Genomic DNA, 19,386 nt, shown 5'->3' on the forward strand with positions numbered 1-19,386 from the left:
AGGCAATAAATGCTTTAGAAAATGGGAATTCTGGTGGTCCACTGGCTAGGACTCTGCTCTCTCACTGCCAAGGGTAAAAGGGCTCAATCCCTGTTAAAGGAACTAAGATCCCACAAGCCGTGCGGTACGGCCCAAAATAAAAATTAAAGTTAAATGTCAATTTTGTGATATGTGTATTACAACTATTTACAAAAGTTAATACACCACAAACCATGGAATTTAAATGTATGATGTTATGGAATGTTGATTTTATCTCACATGTGTTAGTCACTCAGTAGGACACAGTCTTGTCTGACTCTGCCACTCCATGGACCATAGCTCACTAGGCTCCTCTCTCTGTCCATGGAATTACATGTTGAATTATATCTCAACACATAACCAGATGGAACTAGTTCTGCCCCCTGATGCATAGGAAGCCACCTGCAAACACTGGGTTGTGGCGAGGAGGGTGTAGTGTTCGAGCAGGTACCCATCAGGGAGAACAGGCAGCTCACGTTCAAAAGGTCTGAGCTCCCCTAGGCTTTCACACTGTTTTAAAGACAGTGTGAGGAAGAACGCCATGGGTTTCATGATTACCTCGAGCACGGTTCTTTGACTGGTTGATAGTGAGGTAACTGGGTGGGGTCACTGCAGGCAGCCTTATCAGTTTTCAGGTTCCAGTTGGTCTGGGGACTAAGTGCTGGTGGTCAGCATGCAGTTAACTTCTCCCACCAGCAGGGGGTTTCGGTATCTGCAAAACCACTCCATGGCTATTGCTCAGGTTACTTCCAGCCTTTGTGTAGAAGTCCTTGCCTTTGTTTTATGGCTAAACTATTACTGCTTTGTCTTGCTTGACTGCTTTTGTCTTTGCATTTTCTCACTTCTCTGATAATTTTGCTCACTGGAACCTGGGGAAGGCCTAGGAGGCTAAAGCTCTTCTACAGAGGTGGGGGACATTCCAGTGGGGGAGGGGGTCTCTCCCCCTAGGAAGGCCCTACAGGGTCCTGTTTGATTTCAAATAAAGCTATTTTAAAAAACACAGAAACCTCCTTGAAGGGGCTTCCACTGACCAAAATGAGGATAACTTGAGGATCAAAATAATGACAGTAAAAGTATTATATTTCTTTGAATAAACTAGGAATACATGTGTCTTCTTTGATATAAATAGGTAAAGAGAAAGCTTTTTTCCCTACAATAAATGATAAAATTAGAAAACAGCCACTTGGCAACCATCATGGTAATAAATAATTCAGAGAAAAAAAACAGTACATGCAAAAACTAGGGAGCGAAAGTTGTTTGAAAAACAGCATGTTCACACAGCCTCAAAGTATCCTCCCATAAAATACTTACTATATACCAAAAGAAAAGAGTAACTTGACAGGGAAGAAGCTTGGGCCACTCCACCTTAATTAAGTGATCAAGACAAGCCTCTCCAACAGACCAAAGCCATGCTACCCGATTGGACAAGAAAAGAACCCAGCATCTCCTCCAGAGCAGTCCTGCCAGAAAGATACAACCTGAGTCTAGTCAGGAGGCAACCAGACACATGTAGATCAAGGAACGTGCTCCACAACAGCTGGCTGGGGGTCTGTGTCAAGGGCTTGAAGAGCAGTTCCTGCCTGAAGGGCACAAGAGGTGACACACAGGTACTGGGGTAACGGGTTATCTGGGAATCCGACTGAGGTCTATGGGTCGATGCTATATGGGGTTTCCTTTAACTTTAAATCACTTCTAAAGAGTTCGGATCTTTTCATTCATCTTAGGAATACTTAAGGCTCCCTACTGGTGAATTCTAAAGGAAATCAACCCTGAATATTCATTGGAAGGACTGATACTGAAGCTGAAGCTCCAATACTTTGACCACCTGAAGCAGGGAGCCAACTCGCTGGAAAATACCCTGATGCTGGGAAAGATTGAGGGCAGGAGAAGGGGGCAACAGAGGATGAGATGGTTAGATAGTAACAGAGTCGGTGGACAGGAGTTTGAGCAAACTCCAGGAGATGGTGGAGAACAGGGAAGCCTGGCGTGCTACAGTCCATGGAGTAACAGAGTCAGACACGACTTAGCGACTGAACCTGGTGATTTCTGTAGTCTTCCTTGAATCATTCAAAGCACGGGTCCTGAAGGTGCACATTTTTGCCTCAGTCAAAAGTACCCACCAGAGGGCATCATTTATCTAGATTATCCATATTTTAATTCCACATCTTAAGGAAATTTCAACTCTTCTGCCTAGGATCTGTGTGGTTGCCTTGGAGAGGCAGCTCTTCCTTGGACTCGTCCACCCTCTTCCTCAGTTTCCAAGGGACATTCACGAAAGCTGAGGTTGGGACTGAGGCTATGAAGTCTCTTCCTATTGGTCTAAGTCTCCTGCACCTTCTGACCTGCTGACTTGAGGGGCACACTGTTCCCTGCAACTGGCTGTCTTGGGCGCTCCGGCCCCTTGAGGCTTCATCCTAGCCCTTAGTGTGAAACAAAAGTAATATCCACCTATTAAGGGGCATATAGCTGTGGAAAAGTAATGCACATAACAAATAACTCGAGTCAGGTAACAAATGGCGGGGGGCGGGGGGGAACCCCTACATGAGAAAAGTAAGGTCTCCAATTAGTGACCCCAGCTTCTACCTTAAGACAATAGAAAAAGAACAGCAAATTAAGCCTGCAGTAAGCAGAAGAAAGGAAAAAGGCCAAAGTAGAAATTAATAAACTTGAAAAAGAAAACAATAAAATTAATCCAAAAGGCAGTTCTTTAAGATCAACAAAACAGATAAACCCCTGGCAAGACAAAAGGAGAAAGGAGACACAAATTATCAATATAAAGGATGAGAGAGGTGGCACCATGACAGAGCATACACACAGTAAAAGGATAAGGAAATATTATGAAAAACCTTATGACAATTAACAATTTAGATGAAATGGACTAATTAATTAAAACACACAAACTACCAAAAGTAACCCAAGAAGAAAAGGACAACTTGAATGGCCATATTTCTATTAAATGAATTGAGTCAGTAGTTACAAAACCTTCCCAAAAAGAAAATTTCAGGCTTCACTGAACATTTATGGAGAAGTAACATTAGGTTTAATTCCCAGGTGGCACAGTGGTAATGAATCCATCTTCTAATGCAGGAGATGAAAGAGACATTGGCTCAATCCCTCCGTCAAGAAGATCCCCTGGAGAAGGAAACGGCAACTCACTCCAGTATTCTTGCCTGGAAAATTCCACGGACAAAGGAACCTGGCAGTCCATGGGGTCAACAAAGCATGGGATACGACTGGGCGACTAGCACCTACGCACGCAATGTTAGGTTGACAAACCCTAACTTAAAATTCATGAGGAAAGAATATTTTCTCCAATCCTTCTGAGGCCAGCATTACGCAACACGATGTGAAGACATCACGAGAAAATAAAACTACAAACCAATATTCCTCATGGGCAGAGATGCAAAAATTCTAAACAAAACTTCAGCAAATTGAATACAACCATAAACAAAAACGAAAATATATATCGTGACCAAACGGAGATTATGTCAGGAATGCACTAGAAAGTCAATCACTGTAACTGATCATGCTTTTCTTCCAGAGAAAACAGATCTCTGCCAATCCCGCGAAGGAAGAGAGTCAACGTACGCTATGAGGGGGCCGGCAGGAGCCCCCAAAAGGCCGCTGTTATTCCTCCAGCGACTGTCATGCTCACCGAGTGCCCGAGCCCGCTTCCGGGCGGCATCCAATCCCACAATCCCCCGGGCCGAGACGTGGCCCCGCCTCTGCGCGCAGGTCCCGCCCCTTGGGTAGAGTCTTGGCCTCGGATTGGTTACTGCAGCTTCCGCTACCTGGTGGGCGGGGCCGCTGACCACCTGTAGGTTCCCGGCCTGGCTGTGTGCTTCCCCGAGCTCACCGACCTGCATGGGGGAGGACGCGGGGGACAGGGGTTCGTCGGCGGACTGCCTAGCTCCGGTAGGGTTGCCGATGTCGGAGACCAGCCCGAAGGCGGAGGCGGCGAAGCTGCTGCCTTTCCTGGCGCTCGGGGAGCGGGCTGACCTGCAGGCGGCGGCGGCGCAGCATGTGCTGGCGCTGACTGGCTCGGGGCCGGGGCGCACGCTGCTGGCCGGCCAGGCGGCACTGCTGCGGGCGCTGGTCGAGCTGGCGGTGGCCCCTCCTCCCGCCCCAGCCCGAGACGCCGCTCGCGCGCTAGTCAACCTGGCTGCCGACCCCGGCCTGCACAAGCCGCTGCTGGCGGCCGAGCCCAGACTGCCTGTCCTCCTGCTGGGCTGCGCGTTGGACCCACACTGGCCCTGGGCCGAGGAAGCGGCCGCCGTGCTGGCTAACCTCAGCCGCGAGCCGGTGCCGTGCGCTGCGCTGACAGAGGCTCTGGCGGCCGCAGAACCGGGAGAGTCGGGCCTGGAGCGGCTGGTGCGCGCGCTGTGCACTCCGGGCTACAACGCTCGCGCGCCCTTGCACTACTTGGGACCAGTGCTCTCCAACCTCAGCCAACGTTCCGCGACCCGCGCTTTTCTGCTGGACCGCAACAGGTGAAGCCCCGGGCGCTCGCGGGGAGGGGTTGGAGGTGCGCAGGGACGGCACTGAGTGGCCCTTCCCTCCAGGTGCGTGGTCCAGCGGCTGCTGACCCTTACCCAATACCCGGACTCCTCGGTGCGCAGGGGCGGGGTGGTGGGAACACTGCGAAATTGCTGCTTCGAGCACCGTGAGTCGTGGTGGGGATGCTGCCTTATGGGGGGAATAGGCTGTTCTCTGGGGCCCCTCTGGACAGGCCTGCATTCCTGTTTCTCCCCAGGACATCATGAATGGTTACTTGGGCCCGAGGTGGACATTCTCCCCTTCTTGCTACTGCCCCTGGCTGGGCCTGAAGACTTCTCTGAGGAAGAGATGGAGCGTGAGTGGCTAGGGTCGAGCCTCAGGGTTGGTTGAACAGGAGAGGGGGCTGGTAGGGGAGAGGCAGAAGGAAGTGTCCAGATCAGGGCCCTTCTGAAACCTTCCAGCAGAGAGTTGCTGAGCACAGATGAGCCTTACAATGGCAGGGTCCTGCCTAGTGGCCCAGGGGCCAGCATGGAGACCCACTGACTCACAAATTCACCCCTAGGGCTGCCTATTGATCTGCAGTACCTGCCACCAGACAAGCAGCGAGAGCCTGACGCTGACATCCGCAAGATGCTAATTGAGACCATCATGCTGGTGAGCAGGGATCCTGCTTCATTAATGTCACCCCCACACACACACACACACATTAGCACACTGACACCTGGGTACCCTCTGCCCTCTTCCAGCTGACAGCCACAGCACCTGGTCGGAAGCAGGTGAGGGACCAGGGAGCCTACTTGATCCTGCGAGAGCTGCACAGCTGGGAGCCTGAGCCTGATGTGCGGTTGACTTGTGAGAAACTCATCCAGGTGGGTGCAGGGTTGGGGGAGGGGTGGGCGTCCAAGGTATGCCAGTCAGCTCCCCACATGCCTCCCCTGCCGGCAGGTACTTATTGGGGACGAGCCAGAGCGCGGCCTAGAGAACCTGCTGGAGGTGCAGGTGCCTGAGGAGGTTGAGCGGCAGCTGCAGCAGCAGGATCACCAGGAGCGGGAGCAGTGTGAGCGGGAGCAGCAGGAGCTGGAGCTGGGCCCAGGGCCACAAGCAGAGGAAGCTGCATCCACGTGAGGCCCCTGAGGCCTGCCAGCATCTCCAGGCCCACTTCTCTTCACAGTCCGTCCAGGCCTCCCAGACCAGGCCTGCCTGCTATCCCCTGCTCTGAGAGTGTATCTGGCTGAGATGCAGAGCTGCCATTAAGCTCCAGGTGTTTGCTGAGGATTGAGGGCACCTCCATGTGCCCTGTTGCTTCCAGCAAGAATGCTGGCTGCTCAGAGGAGGACTGTTCAGCCAGGGCTGGCCCAGACCTCTGACTCGCTCAGGTGTCTCCAGGCGGAGGGCTGGCAGGGCTGGATAGAAAAACGCGGCAGACCTGAAGGGCCAGTGAGAGCTTCCCAGTAAGTCTCAGGTGTGATCTAGGGGTCTGGGTGCTTGCACTGCCCCTTGCTGCCAGTTCCAACCCAAGTCCCTCCATCCTGGGGGCCCTCGGCTGGGCCTGCCTGAGACCTGGCCTCACAGGGCTGACCTGTTGAGAGTTTCACCAGCCACAGCCTGTCAGGGTCTCCCAGGGCTGCATCCCCCTGGCCTGTCCTTGGAGTGCTTGCTGGTGCTGCCTCCTCTTCACCCTTAGCACCTTCCCTGTGCCCAGCCCCAGCCCTTGGGCCTTTGTGAGCACTTCAAGTGCTATTTCCCAGTCCTAGACCGACCTGATGCTCCCACCTTCCCTGTCTAGCTAGGCTCTCTCCCTGTTCAATTCCCCTGAGCCTTAGCCCCCCAGATCCCATGCCCACCAAGCTAATAAGCCTTGCCTTTGGCCCAAGTCTTCCCCTGGACCACGCTCTGCCCCTTTGGAGCCCGTTGGCCCCATGTGTGGTGCCTTCAAATCCACGGCCCCAAGCCCAGCAGGCTGTCCCTCACCCCACTGTATTCCCTTCCTGGGCCTCCCACCAAAGCTAGGGCCATCTTTTGCCCTGGATCCCTGTTTCCCCGCCCTTCCAGGCTTCTTACCGCAGAGCACCCCCCACCCACCCCCAGCCCTCTTGTCCTCAGTCCTGGGACCACTTCCAGAGCTGGGGCCAGCTCTACTGGAGCTCAGATCAAAGCCAAGTTCTTCGTGGATACCAGGTGCCTTCCTCTTCTGTGGTCCCCTCTTCATTCTCCCTCCCCCCAGTTAAATTAAAGCTGTGGCCTGAAGGTATGTGGACTGTTTTCCAGATGCCCCAACATCCCTCTTCCTGCATTGAGAAGTCCACACCCTTGGCTCTATAGAATAAACGCTTTATCTGGCCTCGGCCCCTGTATTCCCTTCCTGGGCCTCCCACCAAAGCTAGTGCCATCTTCTGCCCTGGATCCCTGTTTCCCCACCCTTCCAGGCTTCTCTCCACAGAGCACCCCCCCCACCCATCCCCAGCCCTCTTGTCCTCAGTCCTGGTCCTCAGTCCTCAGTCCTGAGGGGCCTCCCGCCCACCCTCAGCTAACTGGGTAGTGCCCAGGCACACTCCGGATGGAGCATAGCAACAGTGGATGCCTGGAGCGACCCACCGTGCGACCGGCCGTCTCCGTGCTCCAGAGCTCAAGCCCGGCAGAGTCTGCACCCTGTCTCGGGCAAGCCCCTGGGGGCTCAGGCGCCGGACCAGAGGCACTCTCATGAGAGGTGCCCTGTAGCTGGGGCCGCCACAGTTGCAGGAGCAACCTTGGGGGATCAGAGTCCGCGTTGGGCTCCACATTGTCCAGTGATGTTCGGAGCTGGGGCTTCTCTGTTTTTTCTGCAACAGATTGCAGTGGGAGGGTCAGGAGGGGCCCTAAGGAGCCTCCCAGCTACCCACCCAGGTAGGCCTGCCACACCTGGTATAGCGCAGAGTGTGGTACAGAAGAGGGCGTGTGCAGCAGGCAGCATCCAGTGGTGGGTGGCCACCTGCTGCAGGCCCAGGCGAGCTCGTGGGTGCAGCTGGAGTAGGCCTCGGATCAGGTCCTGGCACTCTGCGGGTGAGGATTCAAGGCTGCAGCCTCACGATAGCGGCCCCCGCCCGCCACCTCTCGTGCCCCTAGCCCACGGCCCTCACAGCCAACAATGCTGACCACTTGGTGGGGTTGCCCCATGCAGTCTTCCCAAACGGCTAGAGGGTGTCCCTGTTTCGCACTTGGGCGGACAAGCAGAGAGAGGTGAGGCAGCCTGACCTAGGGCTAGTGCAGGGTTCAAGCTTAATGGCGCCACCAACCCCAGTTTCCCCCGTCACCACAGTCCATCCCCCAGCCTGGGCAGGGGAAGAGACCAGGTCAGCATCCTCCACGCCACGGTGCATGTGGCCCTTCTCTGGACTTGGGTCTCTCTTGCTGCCCCCCCTCCAGGCATGGCTGGGACTTGGGAGGGACACGTGGTGGAGGTGCTCACCTGGGGACAGGCCTGGCCGGAAGGTGGGGCCCCGGCGCATCAGGTACAGCATTCGGTGGGGCTGGCACTCCTTGAAGGGCAGCTTCCCAGTCACCATGGCGTAGAGGATGACACCTCTGGGGGCATGGGCTTCTCAGGGCCTGCTCCTCCTCCCCAGCCCCTGCCCCTCTTCCCCACCAGGGTCCAGGAGTCCCTGGGGTGGTACTCACAGGCTCCACAGGTCGGCCTGCTTCCCGTTGTACTTCTTGCTCATGAGGATCTCTGGGGCTGTGTAGGCCACAGACCCGCAGAAGGTGCTCAGCAATGAGTTCTTGAGCCCGGACCAATTGGCAAAGCCAAAGTCTGCAAGGGACACGCAGGGAGGGCGGGACGGGTTGCTAGAGAGACGGCTCCTGAGGGGAGTGTGGGCACGGGGCGTGTGGGTGACTGTAAGTGTGGCTGTGGGCAACTGTTGGGTGCAGGCCTCATTGGAGGCTTGAAGGACAAGGTAGACTGGGGTCAGAAGTCTGGAGCAAACCAGTGTAGAGGCTGGAGCCCTGGGCTTGGGGCAAGAGTGGGGTATGTGCAACTCGCAGAAGTTGAGGGTGATCAGAGCTGGCCCAGGCTGGGAGCCTGGTTGGGGGCCGGGCCGCAGGCTCACCACTCAGCTTTAGGCAGCCTCTGTCATCTAGCAGGATGTTCTCACACTTCAAGTCCCTGCGTGGGGAAGGGGAGATGGGGCTGGACCTAAGCTCAGGCAGGTCTTCACGCGCTGGGCAGCGGGCCGGGTGGCGCCCTCACCGGTGCACGATGCCTAAGTTGTGGCAGTGCGCCACGGCACTGACGAGCTGCCACAACAGCCTGCGGGCCTCCTCCTCCTCCAGTCCCGGGCAGCGGTGGTGAGCAGACATGGCATTGATGTGCTCCAGCAGGTTGCCGCGGGCCGCCAGCTCCAATACCAAGTAGGTGCGCCGGCTGTTCGCGAAGGTCTCATACAGCTGCACCTGCCGGCGCCCCCCTCCTGCCGTTACCCCCAACCAGGGCCCTCGGGTGCACGGGGCAGGGGTCTCGGAATGGGGCCGGCCCAAGTATAAGGGTCCCAGGAGGGGAAAGGGTGGGCCTGAGGTAGATAGGAAGGGCCAGGCTGCCTGGGGTCTCTGCCCACCACGTTCAGGTGCTTGTAGGTAGCATTGAGTGATGAAATCTCACGGGGCAGGAACTTGCAGAACTCTGCAGGGGCCTCCGCAGTGGAGACGATCTTGATAGCTACCTGCAGGTGTGGAGGGTGGCCACTGTGCAAAGGCCACAACCCCCCTGGGGACAGGATGTGGTAGAACAGGCCCCATGGCCTTTGCACATGTGGCCAAAATTGACCAGGGCAAGGTTTGGTGAGCAGCAGCCTTGGGAGGCAGCACTGACCTTCCCCCCCATCCTGTCCTGGTTACTTATGTGTTCAGTGGGTCCAGGAACTGGGAGGGATCAGACTGCCAGAGGCTGAGCCTTCTGGAAGATGTGGGACTTGGAGGAAGCCAGAGCACCTGGGAGGTGCCTGAGTGGAGTTAGGAGAGGGGCCACTGGGGCTGGGCTGGAGGGTGGACTATGGAACCCCCACCCTGGGGGAAGGAGGCGAGCCTGCCTCACCATGGTGTGGCGCTTGCCCCGCAGGTCAGAGGCCAGCTTGCAGTTGTGCCGCATGCGCTCCTGTGTGGCGTAGGCCAGGTAGACTTTGGAGAAGGCCCCAGAACCAATCTTCTTGGAGGACAGCAGGTAGCCATTGTCCCTGCATTCATGCACCTGCTCCAGAAATGCTCTCTGGTCCAGCTTCTGCCTGCTGGCAGCCTTCATAAAAATCAGGGCTCTGTGGGAGAGCTGGGGCTACCCAGCACCCCGCAGGGCCGTGGGGAGGGACTCTGGGAGGTTTAGCTGAGGCCTGACTTGTGTTAGAGGAATGGAGGGATGGGTTGTAGACGGATGGAGCAATGCGCTGTGGAGTGATGGGGTGCTGTACTGCAGGAGGCCAGCTGGGGCCTGCAGGCCCTCAAGGCTGCAGCCAAGTTTCTGAAGCCTCTCTGGGACAGGACCAGAGATGGGGAGGGAGGCTAACACAGCCACACAACCATGGACTGGCACGGGGTTGGACAGGCTCTGGGAAAGCAGGGGCAGATTCTAGAATGGAAGGTTCTAGAGCTGTGTTTTCATTGTGCCCTCAAAGGGGTGTCCTTCTATTCCCCAGGCGTTGCTTGCCCTGAGAACATCTTGCTGGAACCAGCCCTGCCCTGTGTGAGGCCCACTCCATGGGGTGAGAACCCCAAGGGCCACAGACAGCCCTATTTTGGTTTTGGCTGTGCGGCGCAGCATGGGGGATCCTAGTTCTCCAACCAGGAACTGAACTCGGACCCAGCAGTGAAAGCACGAGTCCTAAGCACTGGACCGCCAGGGAATTCCCGAAGCCAGCCAACGTTCCTCTGCTGAGGCCTGCTGCGAGAGGCCATTCCCCCAGAGCGCTCTACACTTTCAATGACACATCCCCAAGCAAATGAAAAGCCCTAGCCCACCTCAAAGAGGTGAGCCAGCATGCCCCTCCTTTCTCCTGGCCCCTGCAGTGTTCTGTGAGCGGTGTGTTGCCTGTGGAGCTGTGTTGCCTGTGGGCGCTGTTTGAAGCTGCAACTACTACCTCCCACAATCCTGCTTCTGTGCACACCAAAGTGCCTGTCCCATGGTAGGCAGTCCACACCCAGGATTTCAAATGTGAACATCACCAAGTGATGCCTCCTTTACAGACGAAACAAGTAAGGGCCAAGTTCACGGTCTCTCTTCTGTGAGCTGGACAGCGTAGTGTCTGCGGACCAGATTTGTCCCCACAGGATCCATGGTGCATGCAGCACTCCCTCTGCAGGGAACGTCTTGGAAAGCTTGGAAGTGAACTATGGAGACATTTTCTCCTCCCATCGGACTGTGGGCCGCTGGAGGGCAAGGCTTGTGTCTGATATCCCCTGGCTCACCCACAGCCCTTGTCTGGCAAATTGCCTGGAGGATATAAAATACAGACAGTTTAGCTGGCTTGTTGCTCCATGGGGGTTAGGAAGAGAGAAACTGGGTGTTTCAAGGGGAGGGGATTTAACTCGTGGTGGTTACGAAGGTGTTACATGGGCTGGAGATGGGGGAGCCTACATCACCTCCCTGGCTCCCCCTCATTCCAGAACACAACTGGAAGCCAGTGACTGTTGCTCAGAGAGATGACAGGCAGGGTCCAGAGCTCTGCTCACCCTCCTCTTTCTCTGCACCTTGGGTCATCCATCTATTTCAGAGCATTGCTGAGTACCTCCTTGTGCTGGGCTTGATGCCAAGCCCTCGGGAGCCAGTCACAGGCACGGGCCTTTCTCACAGAGCTTACTGTCACAGAAGAGAGACTGCCCTTAATACTCTTTTTTTTTTGGGCGGGGGGGGGGGTGCTCATGGCATGCAGGGTGTTAGTTCCCCAACCAGGGATCAAATTCACGCCCCCTGCAGTGGAAACAGAGTCTTAAATCACTGGACGCCCAGGGAAGTCCCTGGCCTTAATAATTTAATAAAAGTTGAATGATGCTGTAATCTGTGCCAGGGCAGTGTGTGTGCATGCTTGGGAGTGAAAAAGTTCAGCTGAGCCTGGGGAGGGCAGGACCAGTGGGGTGTCCTGAACCCTGGCCATGGGGACATCGACGGGAGAGTGAGCCATCCAGGTATGAGCCTCCCTTGGGTAACACTCCCCTTCCTGCCTATGCAGTACCTGGGGGGTGGGAGCTCTTTCTCAGGGGCCAGGCCCCATCTGCAGAGCAGCATGCTGTATCAGTCATCTATAAGAGTTCTGTCCCGCTCTCTGCACTCTATCCCTAAGATAGAAGCAGGCTGCAGCCCTTCTCTCTGTGAAGAAAGAATTCCCCCCATCCCTGCTGTACTGTCCAGTGACCAGCCTGCCCCCATGTTTAAACTGAGGCCACTTTGCCTCCTCGCACCCCTGCCACAGATCCCTGCGGACCCAGTGAGATGCACACAAGTTGTTAATGCCGTGGAGGTACTGTTGCTGACTGGCCCTTTCTTCAATCGCTTTTCCTTTCCTGAGCTTCTGGAACACCACTTGCTCCTTTCATTTTGGTCTGTGGGCACACCCAGGTGATTTCAGCCTCCGGGGCTCTGCGAGGGCCATCGTGTCTGTCCAGAACCTGGGCTCCTCTCCCGGCTTCTCTCTTTCTCAGCCCCCAGCTGCAGTTCTTCACAGCACTTTGTGCAACGTACGAATCATTGACTCGCTTGTTGTCTGCCTCCCTCTCCAGATCCCAAGGTCCCAAATGCATATACTTGCTTTAAAAAAAAATCTTTTATTAAAGATTAAGAAAAGATTTTTAATTTTTTAAACTGTTTTGCTTTTTATTGAAGTATAGTTGATTCACAATGTTGTATTAGTTTCTGGTGTATAGCACTGTGATTAGTTATGCATGTGTATTTATTTTCTTTTCCATTGCAGTTTATTACACGCTATTGAATGGAGCTTCCTGTGCTATGCAGTAGCATCTTGCTGCTTGCCCACTCTGTACATACTCGTTTGCATATTAACCCGCAACGCGCAGCAGCCCCCGCCTTTGGCAGCCTCATGTCTGTTCTCCATGTCTGTGAGTTTGTTTCTCTTTCATAAATAAGTTCATTTATCTCATATCTTAGGTTCCACATATAGTGATGTCATATGGTATTTATGACTTACTTTCTATCTTTCTGACTTACTTCACTTAGTATTAATCTCTAGGTCCATCCATGTTACTGCAAATGATGTAATTTCATTGTTTTTTTATTGCTCAGTAGTATTCCATTGTATGTATGTACCACATCTTTATCCATTCATCTGTCAATGGATATTTATGCTGTTTCCATGTACTGAGTGTTGGAAATAGTCCTGGGGTACATGTATCTCTTCAAATTATAGTTTTCTCCAGATATATGCCCTAGAATGGGATTGCTGGATCATACAACTCTATTTTTAGTTTTTTGAGGAACCTCCTTATTGTTTTCCATACTGGCTGCGCCAATTTGCATTCCCACTAACAGTGGAGGAGAGTTCCCTTTTCTCCACACCCTCTCCAGGGTGTTATTTGTAGACTTTTTTTAAAAAATTTATTCCTTTGGCTGGGTTGGGTCTTGGTTGCAGCATGTGGGATCTTCATTGTGAGCTCTGTAGCTCTGCAGCATGTGGGATCTTAGTTCCCCAACCAGGGACTGAACCCATGTTTCTTGCATTTCAAGACAGGTCCTTAACCACTTGACCACCAGGGAAGTCCCTAGAGTTTTTAATGATGCCTATCCTGAGTGGTGTGGTACCTTATTGAACTTTTGATTTGCATTTCTCTAATTATTAGTGATGTTGAGCATCTTTTCATGTGCCTATTGGCCATCTGTTTATCTTTTTTGGAGAAATGTCTGTTTAGGTCTTCTGCTCGTTTTCCCCCCAGACTTTAAACTTCTGATTTTGTATTGGTGTATAGCCAATTAATGTTGTGATAGTTTCAGGTGTATTCTGCATATAAGTTAAGTAAGCAGAGTGACAATATACAGTCTTAATGTACTCCTCTCCTGATTTGGAACCAGTCGGTTGTTCCAAGTCCTGTTCTAACTGTTGCTTCTTGACCTGCATACAGATTTCTCAGGAGGCAGATCAGGTGGTCTGGTATTCCCATCTCTTCAGAATTTTTCCACAGTTTGTTGTGATCCACATAGTCAAAGGCTTTGGCATAGTCAATAAAGCAGAAGTAGATGTATTTCTGGAACTCTCTTGCTTTTTCAATGATCCAGCGAATGTTGGCAATTTGATCTCTGGTTCCTCTGCCTCTTCTAAATCCAGCTTGAACATCTGGAAGTTTACAGTTCACGTAGTGTTGAAGTCTAGCTTGGAGAATTTTGAGCATTACTTTGCTAGTGTGTGAGATGAGTGCAATTGTGCGGTAGTTTGAACGTTCTTTGGCATTGCCTTTCTTTGGGATTGGAATGAAAACTGACCTTTTCCAGTCCTGTGGCCAATGCTGAGTTTTCCAAATTTGCTGGCATATTGAGTGCAGCACTTTCACAGCATCATCTTTTAGGATTTGAAATAGCTCAACTGGAATTCCATCACCTCCACTAGCTTTGTTCGTAGTGATGCTTCTTAAGGCCCACTTGACTTCACATTCCAGGATGTCTGGCTCTAGGTAAGTGATCACACCATCATGGTTATCCGGGTCATGAAGATCTTTGTTGTATAGTTCTTCTGTGTATTCTTGCCACCTCTTCTTAATATCATGTGAAATGCCAGGCTGGATCAAGCACAAGCTGGAATCAAGATTGCTGGGAGAAATATCAATAACCTCAGATATGTAGATGACATCACCCTTATGGCAGAAAGCGATGAGCTAAAGAGTCTCTTGATGAAAGTGAAAGAGGAGAGTGAAAATGTTGGCTTAAAACTTAACATTCAAAAAACTAAGATCTTGACATCTAGTCCCATCACTTCATGGCAAATAGATGGGGAAACAATGGAAACAGTGAGAGACTTTCATTTTTGGGGGCTCCAAAATCACTGCAGATGGTGACTGCAGCCATGAAATTAAAAAGATGCTTGCTCCTTGGAAGAAATGCTATTAGACAGCATATTAAAAAGCAGAAAAATAAAATAAAAAGCAGAGACATTACTTTGCCAACAAAAGCCCATCTAATCAAAGCTATGGTTTTTCCAGTAGTCATGTATGGATGTAAGAGTTGGACTATAAAGAAAACTGAGCACCGAAGAATTGATGCTTCTGAACCGTGGTGTTGGAGAAGACTCTTGAGAGTCGCTGGGACTGCAAGCAAATTCAACCAGTCCATCGTAAAAGAAATCAGTCCTGAATACTCATTGGAAGGACTGATGCTGAAGCTGAAACTCCAATACTTGGGCCACCTGATGGGAAGAACTGACTCATTGGAAAAGACCCTGATGCTGGGAAAGATTGAAGGCAGGAGAAGAGGACGACAGAGGATAAGATGGTTGCATGGCATCAACGACTAATGGACATGAATTTGAGCAAGTTCCAGGAGTTGGTGATGGACAAGGAAGCCTGGCGTGCTGCAGTCCATGGGATCTCAAAGAGTCAGACATGACTGAGCAACTGAACTGAACTGAGTTTCAGGTGACCAGAGAAGAGACTCAGCCATACACATACATTGTCCCCCAAACCCACCTCCCATGCAGGCTGACATATAATATTGAGCAAAGTTCCATGTGCTCTACAATAGGTTCTTGTTGGTTATCCATTTTAAATATAGCAGTGTACACATGACCTTCCCAAAGTCCCTAACTCTCCCTTCTCCACTGGCAACCGTAAGTTCGTTTTCTAAGTCTGTGAGTCTCTTTCTGTTTTGCAAGTTTATTTGTATCATTTCTTCTTAAGATTCCACATATAAGGGATGTCATACAATATTTCTCCTTCTTTGTCTGACTTACTTCACTCAGTATGACACTCTCTAGAGCCATCTACGTTGCTGCAAATGGCATTATTTCATTCTTTTTAATGGTAATATTCCACTGTATATATGTACCATATCTTCTTTTTCCATTCCCTTTTGATGGATATTTAGATTGCATCCATGTCTTGGTTATTGCAAACAGTGCTGCAATAAACATGTATCCTTTTAGATCATGTTTTTCTCTGGATATATGCTCAGGAGTGGGATTGCAGGGTCATATGGTAGCTCTAGTTTTAGTTTTTAAAGGAACCTCCATACTGTTCTCTGTAGTGCCTTTGCCCATTTATATACATATATACTATATATACATTGTATATATAGTATATATGTGTGTATATATATATGTATATATACACATTGAGTTCTACGGCCTGTTTGTGTATTTTGGAAATAAAAGTCTTGTTGGTCACATCATTTGCAAGTATTTTCTCCCATTCTTTAGGTTGTCACTTTGTTTTGTTTATGGTTTCCTTTGCTGTGCAAAACCTTGTGAGTTTGATTAAGTCCCATTTGTCCAGTTTTGGTTTTACTTCTGCTGCCTCAGAAGAGTGACCTAAGAAAACATTGGTACCATTTATGTCAGAGAACCTTTTCCCTGTGTTCTGCTCCAGTTTTATCAGTGCCTTCACATTTTGATTCCCAGGGTCTATTGGCAGACTAGATATGTGCCTCGTGTGTGCAGGTGTGTACCTGTGTGTAGAGGGTCCTGTGGCCCTGGGCTCTCTGGGGTATTTGTTGGGTGTTCGTGTGTGAGAGATATAGGGCATGACAGTCCCTGCCTGTGTCCAGGTCTAGCCCACCTGGCATGTGTTCCTGGACAGGTATGTGTTTGCAAAGGGACTGGGTTTGGGTACATCGGTGCCCCAGGTATCTCAGGGTATGTGGGTCTGTGTCTGTGTGATAGGATCACCGTGGTGTGTCGGGAGGGGTCACAGAGCAGAGTGGCAAGCAGGCCCGGTCCTTCACCTACGCAGTAACCTGCCGCACCCCTTGAGGCCCACAGGGCGGCCAGACTGGAACCCAACAGTCAGATGTGGTGGTCACAAGCCGGCTGGGGTCGGGGCCGAGAGACAGACAGACAGACAGACACACCCTCGACCAATTAGCGCAGAGAGAGAGAGAGAGAGAGAGAGAGAGAGAGAGAGTGCGTGTGTGTCTCTCTCTCTCTCTCTCTCTCTCTCTCGACCAATAAGCGCAGAGATCGCGTGGGGGCGGGGCCAAGTTACCGCGCGCCCGGCCGCAGTTGGCAGGGGGCGGGCTCGTCGCGTGGCCCCGCCCACTCCGGTCAGCGGTTGCCGGGAGGGCGGCGCCCCGGCCGCGGCTGCGGCGGCTCCTCAGGTAAAGGGCAGACAGGTCCCAGGGGTCAGGGCCGGCCGCGGTCACTCGGGGAGGTGCCCCTCGGGAAAGCCTAGGCCGCAGACCTTCGGGTCGCCCCCTTGGCCCGGCCGCGGCGGGAAACTGAGTCAGAGGGCGCCTCTCCAAAGTCAACAGGCGAGCGCAGGGACGGTCCCGGGCTTCGCGGGGCCGAGCCCGCCCCCTTCCTCTGGCTCAGGTGCTACCAGCCCGGCGCGGAGACGGATTTGCCGCGTCACAACCCGGAAGAGCGGCCTGGAAGTCCAGCCGCTCACTTTCTTCCTCGCCCGGCGTTGGGAGCGCGTACCCCGTGCCCGGCCCCTCCCAGGGTGGGACTCTGGATACTCGGCCCCCGTGCCTGCCCACCCCCCGGGGGGGCGTTCAATCTGTCACTTTCCGGAGGCGTGTGGTCCACCTCCTTGCTTCCCCAGGGGAAGAACGGGAGTCCTCTGTGGGAAACTCACCCAAAACCCGAGGGTCCCAAAGCGCGGGGACCATTATATTCTTTCTACTTTCTCTCTGGCGTGAGAGGAGGAGGAGGTCCAGAGCCGGGAGGTAATGTGTCCGCAACCCTGAGGGTTATTGGTCATGCCCTGTAGGCGTGAAGCTGGAGAGGCTGCAGGAAATTCCGCTCTAAATCCGGGTGAGAGCTCGGAGGTGCTCGGCCACGGCTGGCCCCCAGTCCCTGGACTCTTAGGCCCAGTTTTGGGTTCCGGTTTTCTGTAGTGCCAGCTGAGCTGCAGTGCGGCCGTAGGGCCTGATAAGAGGGCTCTGTGTGCATGGCGGTTCCCATTTGCACACTTTACAGAGGTTCTCCTTTGCCAGCCCAGCGGGGTAGGGGAGGGGCTGACTGGAAAGCTCAAGGGCGATGAGGCACAAAGGGGTGTAGGGGGCAGAGGGGACTGTTGTGGCAATGTTAGCTGGAGTGGCTGTCTGCTGTGGGGCCATGCGGGGTTGGGGTGGAGGCTGGCTTGAGGGAACCACTTTGGAAAGGCAGGTGGTAGAGGTGGAGAAGGTGAGTCACTATAGAGTGTGGGGGATGGAGGTGGAGGAACAGGAAGGGGTGATGCTGCTTCTCACCTGAGAGCTAAATGCATGATGACACAGAAGCGGCAACGGAGCTGTGGGCCAGGGAGGGATTGGGTGACAATCGTGTTGGAGCTGTTGGGTTTGTGGCGATGATGGTCCAGGTGGAGATGGCCAGCAGGCCCTGGTCCCCAGGAGACCTATGTGGGAATCATCTGATGGGACACTTGAGTGGTGGCAGGATTGTGATGTGGTCACCTCTTTCGTCCTGACAGCCAGAGGGCCTGGGAATGCGGGTGTCAACAAGGCTTTTGGCCACCACGACTCAAGTGAGCACGTGCCTCAAGTCTCTCTTTGTTGCCACAGTGGAATGACCAAGTTGAGCTGTCTTGGTTACCTTGAAATCAATGTCCAGGCTGACGTGGATTGTTGTTGCTGAGTCTTACTCCACCACGACTGCCTGCTGAGCGTCCCAGTAGGTCAGAGGTGGAACCCTGAGGGTGCTTGCTTGCTCCCTGGAGCTCATAGCTGCTGCCTATGCCTGGAGGCAGGTATCTGTGCTTAGTTCAGACTCAGGGTCCACCGAGGCACCAGTGAGCAGCCCAGATTGCGTGAGCCCTTTCATGGAGCCAAGTTACTTGACCTTCTTGGGGCAGGCACTCCAGGAGAGTCCCTGCTGTTGTTCAAGGAATGCTGGCTGCTGGGCATCTTGAGATGCATGCTTTCCTCACTAATCCGGAGAGTCAACCACTTCTGGGGGGGGGTGACACCGCTGGCATGGCTTACATTGAGAAGTAGTGCTCTCCAGGAGCTGTGAGGAGTGAGCTGTGGACTGTTTCCAGGTCATCTGCCCCGGTTCTTGTTGGTGACTCTGGAAGTTGGTTCTTGCTCTGGCTCCTGTGCTGGGAGGGAAAGACCCTGGGCATGGTATGGCGATCCTGTGACCCCTCCCAGGCCTCCTGACTTCCTAGTCTCCCCTCACACACCTACCTTCCATACCAGCTCCTGTTGCCTCTGGGCTGGGAGGTATGTGACCCTCCTTGGCCTCTCACACCCCATTCTGAACCCCACCCAGCTCAGTGTAGTGGTCCTGTACCACTGTTAGGTTTGTCAGCTCATGTGGCAGTTGAAATACAAGTAGACATCTTTCAGGCCAGGGGCTCTGTGAACAGGGGCAGTACCTGGTGGGCTTTTACTAAATGTCATTGAATCAATGCTAACTACTGGTGAGCATGGGGGAGGGGATAGCTGCTTCTTCACTGGCGCACAGTGTGTCCAGTGCGGGGAGGGAAGGCCCTGATGGCTCTGTCCTGTGCCATGTGCCAGGAGCATCAGGGTGGGAAGGTGGGCAGGCGTGGAGGGGAGTGTGGGAACCAGTCCTGGTGGAGTCCTGCCCCACCGCTGACCAGCTGCTCACAGCGTGCCCCTCTTGAACCTACTTGGCCATGCAAATTGAGGAGATGGTGCCTCTAAGGTGCTTCCCACGGGAGGCAGGTGGCCTCCTGGTCCCTCTCCTCTCTGTGTGCCCCCTTCCTCTGTGGCGGTTTCATCTGGCTTTGCCATCA

At 53.2% G+C, this 19,386-nt stretch overlaps 3 protein-coding genes across 10 annotated transcripts in view; 2 read left to right on the forward strand and 1 right to left on the reverse strand.

The window, feature by feature from the left end:
* HGH1 (HGH1 homolog) lies at positions 3,189-6,762 on the forward strand. The gene is made up of 6 exons (XM_018058713.1): positions 3,189-4,508; positions 4,581-4,681; positions 4,772-4,870; positions 5,078-5,169; positions 5,262-5,384; positions 5,461-6,762. The coding sequence occupies exons 1-6, from the start codon at positions 3,883-3,885 to the stop codon at positions 5,638-5,640; spliced, it is 1,221 nt and encodes a 406-aa protein (XP_017914202.1). The 5' UTR covers positions 3,189-3,882; the 3' UTR covers positions 5,641-6,762.
* LOC102179397 (testis-specific serine/threonine-protein kinase 5-like) lies at positions 6,951-17,576 on the reverse strand. The gene is made up of 9 exons (XM_018058112.1): positions 17,388-17,576; positions 9,581-9,778; positions 9,210-9,231; positions 8,741-9,143; positions 8,601-8,656; positions 8,170-8,302; positions 7,961-8,076; positions 7,414-7,548; positions 6,951-7,334 (listed from the first exon to the last, which is right to left on the reverse strand). The coding sequence occupies exons 1-9, from the start codon at positions 17,574-17,576 to the stop codon at positions 7,039-7,041; spliced, it is 1,548 nt and encodes a 515-aa protein (XP_017913601.1). The 3' UTR covers positions 6,951-7,038.
* The window catches only part of MROH1 (maestro heat like repeat family member 1), a 51,447-nt gene continuing 48,758 nt past the window's right edge, over positions 16,698-19,386 (forward strand). For 5 of the 8 annotated variants that reach the window (XM_018058722.1, XM_018058717.1, XM_018058721.1 and 2 more), the window contains exon 1: positions 16,702-16,780. The gene's annotated coding sequence lies outside the window, so the exon portion shown is untranslated. Of the gene's footprint in view, positions 16,781-16,837; positions 17,351-19,386 lie in introns of those variants that run through there. The other 3 variants (XM_018058723.1, XM_018058719.1, XM_018058718.1) reach the window with 3 other exon arrangements.

Source organism: Capra hircus, chromosome 14 (genome assembly GCF_001704415.2).
Source record: "Capra hircus breed San Clemente chromosome 14, ASM170441v1, whole genome shotgun sequence".
Classification (NCBI taxonomy): domain Eukaryota; kingdom Metazoa; phylum Chordata; class Mammalia; order Artiodactyla; family Bovidae; genus Capra; species Capra hircus.

Excerpts from the sequence above, each read along its gene's own strand:
- HGH1 (XM_018058713.1), top strand. The coding sequence starts at position 3,883 with ATGGGGGAGGACGCGGGGGACAGGGGTTCGTCGGCGGACTGCCTAGCT. Across the intron at positions 4,509-4,580 it reads TTTCTGCTGGACCGCAACAG|GTGCGTGGTCCAGCGGCTGC; the intron begins GTGAAGCCCCGG and ends CCTTCCCTCCAG. Across the intron at positions 5,170-5,261 it reads TAATTGAGACCATCATGCTG|CTGACAGCCACAGCACCTGG; the intron begins GTGAGCAGGGAT and ends GCCCTCTTCCAG.
- LOC102179397 (XM_018058112.1), bottom strand. The coding sequence starts at position 17,576 with ATGCACACAGAGCCCTCTTATCAGGCCCTACGGCCGCACTGCAGCTCA. Across the intron at positions 9,232-9,580 it reads GGGGCAAGCGCCACACCATG|TGGCCACCCTCCACACCTGC; the intron begins GTGAGGCAGGCT and ends GCCTTTGCACAG. Across the intron at positions 9,144-9,209 it reads GCCACCCTCCACACCTGCAG|ATTTCATCACTCAATGCTAC; the intron begins GTAGCTATCAAG and ends CTGCCCCGTGAG.